We start from the raw sequence: 14544 nt of genomic DNA on the forward strand, positions 1-14544 counted from the left end.
ACACTGTTGCAAAACCAATTTGTCCTTTGTTTCAGAAGTAGCTCAAGTGCCTCGAGCACGTCAGAAACAGAACGGGGCGTCAGCTTACTGTCAGGGATTTATCATGTCACGACACACTGCATCCAGTGTAGACTGTGTGTCACTCATATGATAGAGAATTAATATCTATCCATCCATCCATCCATATTGTTCTATCATTCCGTCTATATAATGTTCTATCTTTTGTTCTATCGTATTTTACTTATATTGTTCTGTCTATCTATTGTTAGATAACTGTAAAAGTATGTGGTGACTGTTGCTCTCTATTGTGATATGTACATTTCACAATTTCGTTGATATTGCAGGTCTCTGCAGAGGAACCGGCTGCGGAAGCTAAATGCTGACATGTTCTTTATGTACCAAAGCCTTCAAAAGCTGTAAGAGCCTCACTGCTTCACTAAGTATATCTCCGTCTTGTCATTGGACTGTGTGGATGCTGTAATGCTATGAATGCTGTCTTGGCATTATCACAGGTGTTTATTAAAACGTTGCTTGCTGGTCTTCACTGTGCTATTGTAGTAAGAAATGTGTGAAATAGAGATGTTGAGTGAGATTAAACAATCTCTGTGGAATAAAACATTCAGTGCTTTCCACAGGAGCGAGCTGAGAACTGAAGAACTGACTTGAGAGAGTTGTCTTTTTTTAACCTGACAAAAATGTCTCAATGTTTTTCTTTCCCCAGCTGTTGAATTTTTCTTAATCTGACATGCTCTCTTGTTGTGCGTATCATCTAGTTGTTTCGTTCAGTAGTACCAGCTGAGTCGAACAAAATCAGCCCTATATTTTTGTCCTTGCCCAAACACTACACTTGATCTAGTGACAGATGCTTCAATGTATGAACAAACTTAATCTCAGAAGCGGCACAAAAAGAAGAAAGAAAAAAAGAATGGTATGGAAATAGAAGCCACAATGCAACTTTCCTTACACAGTTGTGTAAGATTTGGATATTTTTTAGATGAATGACAGAGCCATTGGGAATGAATATGAATACTGAAGTTTACTACCATTCAAAAGTTTAAAGGTCAGTAAGATTTTTTTCCACTGAGATCTTAAGCAGCACAACTGTTTTTAACATTGATAATAATAAGAAATGTTTCTTGAGCAGCAAATTAGCAATATATGTAATGATGCTGAAAATTGAAAATTGCTGAAAATGATGCATGGATAAATGCAGCCTTGGTGAGCTTATGAGTCTTCTTTCAAAAACATAAAAAATCCTACTGACCCCAAACTTTGAATACAGTTACATTTTGTGTTACTTCTCTCTCTTCTACCTCTTTTTTAATGCTTCCTGTAAACTGTGTTTCAGGTATCTCCAGCACAACCGCATTAAAGCAGTGCACCCACATGCTTTCAGAGGCCTTTACAATCTGACGAGACTGTGAGTTTTTAAAGTCAGCAGACATTTCTATTGTCCCTTCTTAGCATAAAACTTTCTTATCAGCCTCATCTGCTGCCTTTCTTCAGAGAGTGACGAATAGGCCCTCAGTGAATGACAGACACTTTAGTTTGCTTATTTGCTTATTTTTCTATGGGCAAATGCTTTAAAAAAAAAAGTGCCTACCCTCAGATAGGTGTAATCTCTTATTTTTCTTCAGGTATCTCAGTTCTAATCAAATTACCACCCTACTTCCTGATGTATTCCAGGATTTGCACAAACTAGAATGGCTGTAAGTGTTCCTTGTCATTCTCTCATCTGCTTTCTAAATGTCAACTAAAACAAGATGGATTTCCTCATTCAGTGCTTTTATGCTTCAAATCAAATTACTGCAACAGGAGTTGTCAATCAATAAACATTCTGCAATGATGACCATATAGAAAACACAAAACTGATGTTAATTTCTATGTGATATCAGCTAAAGAGTGATTTCTTTAGCTTTCATTTGTAGTCGCCAAGGATCTGCTCTAAAGTAAAAAGAATGATTTGAACTTCCATCACACATTTAATTGAATGCCAATTATGGTTCATAACCCTTATGCATAAATTAGTGTCCCTGGAACAAATATTGGAAAAAGCTCTTCAATTTGTGAGGCTGCAGTGTTTTTAATGAGTTTCTCTTATTTTTCCTGAAGGATTCTGGAGAACAACAATATTCATCACATCTCCTCTTTGACCTTTACTGGTTTGCGCTCCCTTGTGTTGCTGTGAGTTTCAGCCTGTTGCTATTTTGGTGACACATCTTCTGCCTTTCAAATGTAAATCTTATATTTTAACAAATGCATAGGAGCCATTCTCTAAGAGAGAGAGTGTGTGTGTTTACCTGTGTTTCAGAGTGTTGTTGAACAATGCTCTCACAAAGCTTGATGATATTTGCCTGGAGATGCCACGGTTAAATTGGCTGTAAGTTTGAATACAACACTGTCCTGATAAAATCACTTGTGTTGTTATTTTATTTTTTATGGTTGCAGAGCTTGTAGAAAGCACTTTCAATTTTACTCCCAGTAAATCAATGTATGCATTTTGCTTTAATGTAAATTATTTGGTCCTCTAAGCTGATGCTAATCAATAAGTAGAATTGATTTGACATTTTCTTTTCCTTTCCTTTCTTACATTTTCCATACACCCTCTTATTTCTATTTGTGTCTGCAGAGATGTTGAGGGAAATAAGATTGAGACTGTGGGAAATGTGACCTTCAGGTCCTGTAACATGCTAACAGTGCTGTGAGTATTCCCACCCTCTCGTAACAGCTTCTCAAAACTCTCTTCCTCTCTTTCCGCTGTGTATTCAACTATCAGATGACCCCAATGGACATTACAAATGTATTCCAGTATTTAAAGGTTTAGTTCACCCAAAAATTAATTACTCACCCTCATGTCATTCCATCTGCGGAACACAAATGAAGATCTTTTTGATGAAATCTAAGAGCTTTCTATCCCTCCATTGGCAGCTACGCAACTACTACTTTGACACAAAAAAATCATAAAGAGATTGTAAAACTAATCCATAGGAATTGAGAGGTTTAGTCCAAATTTTCTGAAGAGACATGATCACTTTATGTGATGAACAGATTAAATTTAGGCTTTTATTTACATTTAAACTTTGATCAACTTTGAACAGAACCTCCATCAAACCAGCTTGACGCGCGAGAACAAACCTCTTGCAGAAGCTCAAACGTACTGCATAACACGAGAATGAACCTCATTGGTTCTAGCACGTCAAGCAAACATCCTTGAGCTTCCGTTCACCACAACTGATGTGTCCGTTTATATGTAAATAAAAGCCTAAATTAAATCTGTTTATCATATAAATCGATCGAGTCTCTTCAAAATAATTTGGACTAAACCGCTCAATTCAAATGGATTAGTTTTACGATCTCTTTATGAACTTTTTAAAGTGCCCTATCTTGCACCCAGCGCAATTGACTTTGTACACTGATGCATGTATCATTCTTATTTTGCAGGAAATGAACTTGTGCTTCCGGGGGGCGGTTCAGCGAATAGAGGAGGCGTGTTCCCTGGTGCTATTTTGCAGTTCCAGAAAACAATTCCGCCACAGACCAGGAAAAACCTAGTCTAAAGTCAATGGCTCATTATTCAGATGCTATTTTAAGGGTCGCATGCTTGGCCATAATGTAGCGTGTGCACAACACGCATACACTTTGCTTCTCTCATCTACACAGACGCAGCAGTTGCCATTTTTGCAAACCATACATAATTACAAGAAAATCATTGTGGTGTCCATGAAGATGTGAAAAAATAGGCATAAATCTAGCTTACACATTTACCCAAATTATTATACGCCTGTTTAACCGAAGCTAATTTGGGTGGGTTTCTCCCATCCCCATACAATGTCACTTCTCTGTCTTTTACGGCCCTGACGAGAACGTCGGTCTCCTCGGCTGTGAAGCGCTCCTGGCTTGCGCTATAATCCGCCGTTATAATAGCAATCCGCCATGGAACAAGCGCGCCTGCTTTTAAAGGGAATGTGAGATGACGCTCTGATTGGTTTATTTCACGTTACACCCAAACCACACCTATGAGTAATGTAGCTACTTCAGACCAACCCCTTTTAGATTTGCGCCCACAAAGTTACTTGCGTTTCGCGTTTGATGCTTGCATTTCAGATCGTTAAAATAGGGCCCAAAGAGTCAAAGTGTAACTGCATACCTCTCAATGAAGGGACAGAAAGATCTCAGATTTCATCAAAAAGATCTTCCTTTTTGTTCCGAAGATGAACGAAAGTCTTATGGGTTTGAATCAATAATGGGTGAGATTAATGACAAACTTTTCATTTTTTGGGTGAACTAACCCTTTAAAAAGTAGGGTACAACAGGTAATCAAGTCCCACTGGGGTCAAAAGTCCTTTTAATTTTATTTTCTCCCCCAAAAATCTAGAAACAGTAAAAAAAAATTCTTATAAAAATAAAATACTATAAAATACAGGACACACCGGTCTTGTATCTCACAGACCTGGTATAGATCAAATCCAATGGTCAAAATCTTTTCTTGTTTTTATTTTCTTCTGTTTATTTATTTTCCCACTGATGGTTATAAATATGGCCATTGAGTGGAAAGGTTGTTTTTTTTTGTTTTTTTTATGGCATACAGTTTATCATAATACAAAGTAAATCATAAAATATAATTATATTTTCACATAATCATATTTATAGGGGGACTTATAGCCCTGTTGTACCCCACTTTTAATATGCATAGTTTGAGGTCCTTCTTGCCAAAAACACCAAAAATTAGGTCAAAATATATTTTTAGGCAAAGCATTTTCATCTCCCTGGTTCTTGCTTTTCAATTTTTTAATCACTATTCTGCAGAAATCAGAGCAACAGACTTATCTGCCTTTGTTCATTATGAAACTTAGTTTCAACTTGTGAGAGAAAACTATTAAGCAGAATAGTGATGTGTGTGGACTTCAGTAATGAATATTATGCAATATTTCCCGATTATAATTTTACTGATTATATGCATGAGTGACTCTGTTGATTAAAGGTCAGATCCCATTTACCTTCTAAATTGATTTTTGTTTTTGCACTCATCACCATTGACACTGTTGTGTACTCTTTTGTATTTCTTGCACACTCCATTCCTCTGAAAGGGTTGTCATGTTTCTGTCCACCAAGATAAATGTTTTTTGTTTTTGTTTTTTTTGCAGGGTCCTCCAGCGGAACTGCATTAGTTACATCCACGTGCAGGCTTTCTCTCTGCTTCGTAAACTGGGCGAGCTGTAAGTTCTCAGGCATTCCATTCCATCATAAAAATTTGCCAAAATAATCACCACAAAGTGTTCTCTGGAGTTTACTCGTGACCCATTTCTGTGCTATTTTTGTGAAGCTAAGCAAAAATGGATTTCCTTATCATTTCCTTATAATTTTAAAGTCCGGGTTGGTCCTACTCCCATCCAGCTCGACTAGTTATATGTGACATCAGTCCTCAAATAGTTTGGCATCAGACTGTCTTGCTCATCAATTCTGTCAACAGATGCCAATTTGAATGCAAAAGGCACTAATATTTTCTCTCTCCACAGGGATTTGTCCAATAACAGAATCAAAGCAATCCCTCCTGATCTTTTTGTCAATCTTGGAGACCTGCTTCAGCTGTGAGTCTTCCATTAAGATGCACATTGCAAACCCCAAACTGGTTCTAATGGCTGTACGGCAGAGGCATGTGATGAGCTTCTGCAAAGAGGAAGCAAAACTGTTTTTTTTTTTTATTCCAATATAAAGTGCCCCAGTTCCATTTGATGTCCATACGTTTCCCAGTTAAAGACTAATGGAATAGCATGTATCTTTTTTTTTTTTTGGATTATATTAACATTTTGTAGGATTATCTATTAACCATTAAGTCATGCAGCAAATCAGCATATCAGAAGAATTTCTGAAGGATCATGTGACACTAAAGACGGGAGTAATGATGGCGTCACAGGAATAAATTACATTTTAAACTATATTAAAATAATTGTAATAATATTTCAAAATATTACTGTTTTTACTGTATTTTTGATCAAATAAATGCAGCCTTGGTGAGCATAAGAGACAAAAGAGGTGCTTTAAGAGCAAACGAGGTTTTTTTTTTTTTTTATAAATACAATAATACAGTAACAAAGCATATTTTGGGTAGTTTTTGTGTTGTGTTGTTTGGCTGTATTCAAGAAATTTTACAGTTTATCATCAAACACGAAGATGCACCATTAATTTAACCAGAGTTGTCGACTCCCCCAAAAATGATTGTTTTAAGGCCAATTCACACTCCACCGACAGACACCGGCCAATGCCGACAGTCACCAGATTACAGACATCGCTTCTCAGACATTCCAAGACCCAACAAACACATATTCAACATATTCACATATTCAACAACCGACCAACACCAAAAGACACCGACAGGGGTCGGTGTGTTAACACTGATCCGTCAAAACCTGACGAAGTGTCTGTTGCCGTCTGTCAATGCAGTGTGAATTGGCTTTTGCACGATATTTGATATTATATTTAGTGATTTTTCAGTTGACTCTTGCCTTTTATTTGTCTGTAGGAATATTTCATATAACCCTATCATGGACCTGCAAATGGACCACTTTGACAAGCTGCATAAGTTAAAGTCACTGTAAGTCTTCTTATATTTTTCTATAATGATGAACTGTAAGGTTTTTGAGCTGAAATAGAGGAAGTCTGAAGTATGTGTTAAATATGCTGCAAGTGATGTTATCCATTTTGTAACTTTCCACAGTGAATATTGACTAAACTAAGACACACACAAGCCCTCTCACCATTTTATACCTCTCTGGTTTATTTATTTATATAAAAAAAAAAAAGGCACATTCACATGAGACACCACAGGGAAACCTTGCAATTATAATAATGTGCTGTTTGCGGGCCCCTTTCAGCACAGTACAATGGTCTTACCCAAACTTCACACAGTGAACATTGCCTTCGTCTCTACTCAACAGCACAAAAACGATCTGCTTTTAGGTCATGCTTCAAAGGCTTCCAGATAGCATCTTGGGCACAAAACTGCATAGTTGTAGGAAAAAGAGGTGTGAATACTGAAATGCAAATGATGGTGGTTTTCTAAAGAGTGAACCCTGAGAGAAAGCTTTTTGTGTCACAGGAGCATTGAGGGAATCGAAATTGGGAACATCCACAGAAGGATGTTTGAACCTCTCAGGAACCTGACTCACATGTGAGTGCTGCTTTTTGAAAGTTTTAATATCAAAATGCTTTAGATTCTGCTTGCTCAGTTTCTGAAACTTGATTGAAATCTCTATTTTCTGAAGTTATCATTGAGAGTGATTCGGTTTTTAATGTTTAAATAAAGTGTTGAGATTGATGTTCAGGATATTCTGATTGAAATGCCTGACAACTGAACATTAAACAAACGATGGCAGATTGTGGAGATCGAATGCAGATGTTTTGTAATGTCTGGAATATCCTCATTAAAAAAAGATAAAGACAAACTCTTTAGTTCTCATCCCAGAAATTGACTCTAATATTTTGTATTCTATTAATTATTCATGGTAATCATTTTCTCCCATGGCCTGGTGTAGTAATTGGGAGTGATTACGATGTATCGCCTGAAAATGTGAAAAAAAATATGCTAGGGTGTTTGGAATATATTTTGGAGTGTTTGCAATTCCCTTGTCAATCTTTTCAGCTACTTGAAGACCCAGTGTTGTGTCTTTCTGCCTTGCACATCTTGCAGTATATAAATTACACTGTGAAAAATGAGAACACTCTGAATTTCTCAAGTAATTTATGATGCTTCCTCTTGTGCTTTTTTAGTTGACTGTGAAATTCAACTCAAGACTTGCTTTTTGTTTCTATATCAGTTCTGTTCAGTGTGATTCTCTTCTCTCGTCTTTTGTCTTCCCCTTTATAAAAACCTTTCTCAGCAAGGACAGGCTGGTTGACAGCAAAACGCTAGATAGATTTTTTTTACTGTGAAAATGATCTTTTATCTCTCAAATTCGATGGATGGATGGATTCAGACTTGACATTATTTGAGCATAAATTAATCCATATTCGTAGCTATGTCGTGACAGGAGCGAAATGATGATCTGATTTTGTTTGTCATTTGTGCTTCTTTCTTTTCAGCTACTTTAAAAAGTTTCAGTACTGTGGCTATGCGCCTCACGTCCGCAGCTGCAAGCCCAACACTGATGGCATCTCATCTTTCGAGGACCTTTTGGCAAACATCGTGTTGCGTGTCTTTGTCTGGGTTGTCTCGGCAACGACATGCTTCGGCAACATCTTTGTGATCTGCATGCGATCCTACATTCGCTCGGAGAACAAGCTCCACGCCATGTGCATCATCTCTTTATGCTGTAAGATTTGATATAAAATATCATGCAGTGTCATTTTAAACGGAGTTTAAGGTTGCAGTGCACTGCTCATGTCCTAGCAAAAGCAATTTCACACATAATTAGTCTCATGCAACTTTCTTTTTTGGTTTTTAAAAAAAAAAATCTAAATACTATGGAAGCTTGTTTCCATCTCGGAATAAAAAAGGTAATTGCGAATTTTTCTTACAAGTTCATAAAATTGTCATAAAAAAGTAATAAAAGTAATAATAAACTCAAAATTGCGATCAATAAGGTCAGAATTGTGAGAATTTCCCCCCCCCCCAGAATTGTAAGAAATAAACATGCAGTTGTGAGTTCTGAAATCTGAATTGCAAAATAATTTGCGAAAAATATCAGAATAGTGAGATAAAAAGTTACCTTTTTTATTTTTTTATTCCGTGGCGGAAACAAGCTTCCATAAAATACTGTTCAGCCTGACATGGATTAACGTAAAAGTTCTTTGTGTGATTCAAGATTTCTCATTCAGATGAGAAAAAAAACCTCAATGGTGCTTTTTAGAGAAACAGGCTGATAGCATGAGGGCAACTTATAGCTGGCCAACAGCATTCAGAGTCTGCTTTTACCCGACAGTGTTCACTTTTGACTGAAGTACCACCACGTCTCACTTTTTATCGCACCCATGAGGCCACCCGTACAAACTGACCACTGATGGATAAAGCAAAAGCTGTGTTTCATTAAAACTTTCCTAATTCATACTGCACACACTATAGCCTTCTCCCATAGGAAATAGCGTGCCATGAAAAGAAAAGCAGTTATTTCATTTCTGTCCTTTGATATGGGCTAAATAAGAGGATATCAAAGTTGTGCACTGGGCATCTGTATGCTCCAGAGAGCGCTGCCATGGGCAATTCAGATGAGTGTGTAGCCTAATTCAAAGTACATGGAAATCAGTTGTTCAGAGTGTTCACTTTGAAGTGTAGATGACAACACGTAGATGTAGCAACATTTACAGTTTTTTTTTTACATTTATAATACATTCCATTTTTACATTCACCTACTAACATACACTGATCAGCCACAATCTTAAAAACCACCTGACTAATATCATGTAGGTCTCCCTTGTGCTGCCAAAACAGGCCACGGGACCTCTGAAGGCATCCTGTGGGATTCTAGCACCATGGCATTAGTGGAAGAGTCCTACAAGTTGTGAGGTGGGGCCTCCATGGATCGGATTTGTTGGTTCAACACATACCATAGATGCTCAATCGGATTGAAATCTGGGGAATTTGGAGGCCAAGGCAACACCATTCTTGCACATTATAGGCGCTTTCGGCTGTGGACAGGGGTCATTATGGGCACTCTGACCAGTCTGCAGCTACGCAGCCCCATACATGGCAAACTGTGATGCACTGTGTGTTCTGACACCATTCTATTATGGGCAGTATTACGTTTTTCAGCCATTTGAGCTACAGTAGCTCTTCTGTGTGATCGGACCAGACAGGTGAGCCTGTGCTCCGCACGTGCATCAATAAGCCTTGGACACCCATGATCCTGATGCTGGTTCAGTGGTTGTCCATTTTTGGTAGGTACTAACCACTGTATACCTGGAACATCCCACAAGACTTGCCGTTTTGAAAATCCTGTGACCCAGTTTTATTAGCCATCATTATTAAGCCGTTGTTAATCAGATCTTTTCACTTGCTAATTTTTCTGCCAGTGGTGTTAATGTTGTGTCTGATTAGTGTATATGGAAAACGAGGAGTAGTTGAATGAAAATGGAAAATAGGTGTGCTGTTATGTAAAGTGAGTTAAATATTATATCATATTTATAAATTATCATATAATAATATATTTTATTAGTGTATTCTACTTGTATACATGCATATATACACTATTGTTCAAAAGTTTGTGTTCGGTATGATTTTTTAAGATGTTGTTGAAAAGTCTTCAAGGCTGAAATATTACAATAAAGTTTTAAAAAACTATTTTTTATTTTAAAATATATTAAAACATAATTTATTCTTTTGATAACAGAGCTGAATTTTCAGCATCATTACTCCAGTCTGCAGTGTCACGTGATCCTTCAGAAATCATTCTAATATGCAGATTTGAATAGAAATTCTTAATAATATTATAAATGCCTTTACTGTCAGTTTTGATCAATTTAATGGATCTTTGCTGAATAAAAGTATTCACTTTTATTATCTGTAAAGCTGCTTTGAAACAATATGTTTGTGAAAGCACTATACAAATAAATGTGAACTGAATTGAAAATGTGAACTTCTTTCAAAACTAATAGGAAAATAATACAAATACCACAACATGCGGTCTGGTCTTTTGTCCTTTAGAGCACATTTGCACAGTTTGTTGCTATTACAGTAAATAGGTAACATTAATGCATTTTCTTGGGAATCTTCAATAGAACTCACCCCACTGAGCTGGTCGTGTAAATTGCTCTTTGGACATCATAATTGACCCATCATCTGCCTTAGGCATGGTCTGGTCTTGCTGAGATTACACGCAATTTGCTACTTCTTTACTGTTCGTCACCCCATAGCTGATCGTGCCTGAATCACTCAATATTGTTTCCTGTGACTATAACAGTGTGATAGTCACAGGTAACGTTTTTCTGTTAAATGTCTATGGGTGAGAAATGTTCTCAATTTTAGGGCAGCTGGAGGGGGGGGAAAGAGTCAGATGTGGAAAGTGGCAGACTGGTAATAAAGGCTTCTTGATGTTCAGGCTGCTGTCGGATTTCATCAAATTTTTATTATACATTGTTCTTGGTTGATGCAACCTGTGCTGCTAAAAAGAAAACTTTGTTTTGTCAAACGAAAAAAAAAACAAAAAAACATTCTAATCTTTTAAATGAATAGTGCAGGTAGTTGGAGAAACACACACACACAAACGTGTTTTTTTTTTTTTCTTCTTTTTTTTTTTTTTAATTAAAGCTGTATTTCTTGAAATGTAAAATACATAAGTAACTCATAAAAATGATGTGTTAAACCTCATCCGTATTTGTCTAGCTTACAAGTTCATTCTCTGTTCTCTGCTACACAGGTGCAGATGGACTGATGGGTGTCTACCTCTTCATGATTGGCGCCTATGACCTAAAGTTCCGAGGCGAGTATAACCGTCACGCTCAGGCCTGGATGGATAGTGTACCCTGTCAGGTGATTGGATCTCTAGCCATGCTGTCAACAGAGGTGTCAGTGCTGCTCCTCACATACCTCACCCTGGAGAAATACATCTGCATTGTCTACCCATTCCGGTACCTGACCCCTGGCCGCAGACGCACTGTTACCATTTTGGTGGTCATCTGGATCTTGGGCTTTGTTATTGCTTTCCTGCCACTGGTCTTTAAAGGGTTTTTTAAAAACTTCTATGGAACCAATGGCGTTTGTTTCCCTCTGCACTCTGAGCAGCCAGAGACTCTCGGAGCCCAAATCTACTCCATTGTGATCTTTCTGGGTACGTGAGAGTCCCTTAATTTTGTTGAAAATATGTTCTTTTGGACAACTGTCAGGTTCTGGCAGTAAAAATCTCCACAGAATAATTGATTTGTAACGATTCTGTATATATCTTTTAAGACAGACCTACCATGAGCTCTGAGGTTATTAATCAACAGAAAGTAAAAAAATTCAACTTAAAAAAATCTGTGTGTGTACATATTTCAGGATATTTATTAATTTGATAAAAAATTAATAAACACTAATATTGTGTTTCACTAGTTGTGTATTACTAGTTTATAATGTTGTTATTAATCTCAGAGCTGGTTGGTTTGGTTTATGTTCGTTTTGGTTTGTGGCTTTTTTTCTTTATTGGTGAATGTTTGAAATCCTTATGGAGAAAATCAATGGGAAAACATGTCTGGAACCATTGTTCACTGGACCACTGGAAATTGTTCTCTCTGTGAGTGCTTAATTTGTTTGTATGATAGAGGTCATATCGAAAGGTCTACATTTAGATTGGAAGAAAGGACAGTAGGGAACAGACGTTATTGAGAGAGCATTGAAGAAATGTGGTGGGGTCCAGCAAGTCCATTCATTTGAACAATAACTTAATCTTTTTTGACCTGATAGGTGTTTAAAGGGTATTGTAGTGGTGCTTATGTTTTGTATTGAGGTCATCCTTCACATTGATGAACAATTTTCACTGTTATACGTCATGTCAAAAACATATCCTGTTTCCAAATAGGTCTCAATCTGGTGGCTTTTCTCATCATCGTTCTCTCTTATGGAAGCATGTTTTACAATATCCAGAGAACAGGAACACAGACGACCAAATACACCAACCACATTAAGAAAGAGCTGACCATTGCCAAACGCTTCTTCTCCATTGTCATCACCGATTCGCTGTGCTGGATTCCCATTTTCATCCTCAAGATTCTTTCACTAATGGAGGTCGAAATCCCCGGTAAGTGCCTCACGAGGCCATTTAAAGTCTTCAGGGCTATCGATTTTTTTTCAAGGATAAGTCTAAAATTGAGCCAAAGCAGAAACTTTTGACAGCTTTTTGTTAATTCATCATGCTCTTTAATTTAACATCAGTGTATATAAGTATTGAAAAGGTTAAAGGGGTCCAAACATGTGCAAGTAACAGAAAGGACATGCAAAACTTTTACTTCCGGGGCTAGAAAAAGACAAATTCTTTCATAATCTCTGTACGGTGCTCTCCCTCATGTTGTTACAGACCTGTATGCTTTTCTTTCTTCCATGGAACACAAAAGGGGACATTTTGAATCATTTTATTTAGCATATAATCACAATGAACGATGGCTGGAGATTTGAAGCTTCAAAGATGATGCAAAAGCATAAAACTGTCATAAACAGTTCATATGACTATATTCCAATCTGAAGTGATATTATAGATTTGTATGAGAAACATGGGTATGTATATACCCATATATATGGGTATGATTAGGAGGCCATGATGGACGAAGGCCAATTGGCAAATTTGGCCAGGATGCCGGGGTTACACCCCTAATCTTTCGAAGGACATCGTGGTATTTTTAATGACCACAGAGAGTCAGGGCCTCGGTTTAACGTCTCATCCGAAGGACGGTGCTTGTTACAGTATAGTGTCCCCATCACTTTACTGGGGCGTTAAGACCCACACAGAACACAGGGTGAGCACCCCCTGCTGGCCTCACTAACACCTCTCCCAGCAGCAACCTGGTTTTCTCAGGAGGTCTCCCATCCAGGTACTAACCAGGCTCTGCCCTGCTTAGCTTTTGTCTTGGCCTACAAGGTGATATGGCTGCTGGCTACTTCTTTCATGAATGACTTGAAAATCAGAATATCGGTTCCCCGTACAAAGTCGTCATATGTCTTTAGGAGACTTTTGTTTATTTCTTTCTTTAAATATTCACCTTTTGTGTGCCACTGAAGAAAGAAAGGAAGTGGTTTGGTTTGATTAAAACAAACCCTGTTGCTAATGCTCTGTTAGTGCAGTTCATTTGAATAAGTGTGATGCCATCCGAACAAGTGGACCGAGACCGCTGAAAAGATGGGTCTCTGTCCACTTCCAAACCATTTCTAGTGCGTTTCGAATTAAATATGAACGCAACACGGACCAAAGACAAAAAAACAATATGCGACCATAAAAAGGACAGAATGCTCAAGCATCTGTTTTTTCTCGTCATAGTCGTGATGTTGCCCATCATAGTTCAGCACAGGTATCAGATCTCCATCTCCTAACAGCAGATCTTCGTTTGTGTGTGTGACGGAGGGATTCCTGCCACTGTTTTGACTCTTGACTCTTATTTTGATTTTATAAGCTCTTCACGAGTTTTCAGCTGGTCAAAATACCATGAAGGCTACGCACATACTCTAAATATATGTCGTAAAAGCCGATGAATCAAGTTGTGAATGTATCCCTATGCCTTTATAGCCTGGAAATCCGTAGACTCCCAAATCCGAAAGATTAAGGGTCTGGCACTGAGTAATGAAAATCGCCCAACTCGAGGGGCGGCACCAAGCATGCATTTGAAAATCTCACTGCACGCAATTGGATAACACTACGACCAATCACAACAATACGCGGGGTGACGTATCCAGAGTCCCATACGCTCAGCTACCAGCGGAGCTAACTGGTAGATTAGACGGCAAAGCAGCAAAAATAACTTGTGTCTGCTCCTGTGAATTACACAACAACGGGGAAAAAGCTTAATTTCCGAGTCTACACAAACTACAAGTGTGAACACATCCTACAGATTTTGAACTGCATGAGGGTAAATAATCACAGATTATTTAAA

At 37.8% G+C, this 14544-nt stretch overlaps 1 protein-coding gene across 3 annotated transcripts in view; it reads left to right on the forward strand.

Moving 5' to 3' along the window:
• Window positions 1–14544, forward strand: part of rxfp1 (relaxin family peptide receptor 1) — a 49909-nt gene that overhangs the window by 32039 nt on the left and 3326 nt on the right. For all 3 annotated transcript variants that reach the window (XM_084430290.1, XM_084430292.1, XM_084430291.1), the window contains 13 exons: window positions 345–416; window positions 1349–1420; window positions 1638–1709; window positions 2113–2184; window positions 2312–2380; window positions 2630–2701; window positions 5145–5216; window positions 5517–5588; window positions 6521–6592; window positions 7097–7168; window positions 8080–8309; window positions 11349–11759; window positions 12486–12704. In XM_084430290.1, coding sequence (XP_084286416.1) covers window positions 345–416; window positions 1349–1420; window positions 1638–1709; window positions 2113–2184; window positions 2312–2380; window positions 2630–2701; window positions 5145–5216; window positions 5517–5588; window positions 6521–6592; window positions 7097–7168; window positions 8080–8309; window positions 11349–11759; window positions 12486–12704 — 1577 coding nt within the window. The remainder of the gene's footprint in view (window positions 1–344; window positions 417–1348; window positions 1421–1637; window positions 1710–2112; window positions 2185–2311; window positions 2381–2629; window positions 2702–5144; window positions 5217–5516; window positions 5589–6520; window positions 6593–7096; window positions 7169–8079; window positions 8310–11348; window positions 11760–12485; window positions 12705–14544) is intronic.

Source organism: Rutilus rutilus (assembly GCF_951802725.1).
Source record: "Rutilus rutilus genome assembly, chromosome: 14".
Lineage (NCBI taxonomy): Eukaryota > Metazoa > Chordata > Actinopteri > Cypriniformes > Leuciscidae > Rutilus > Rutilus rutilus.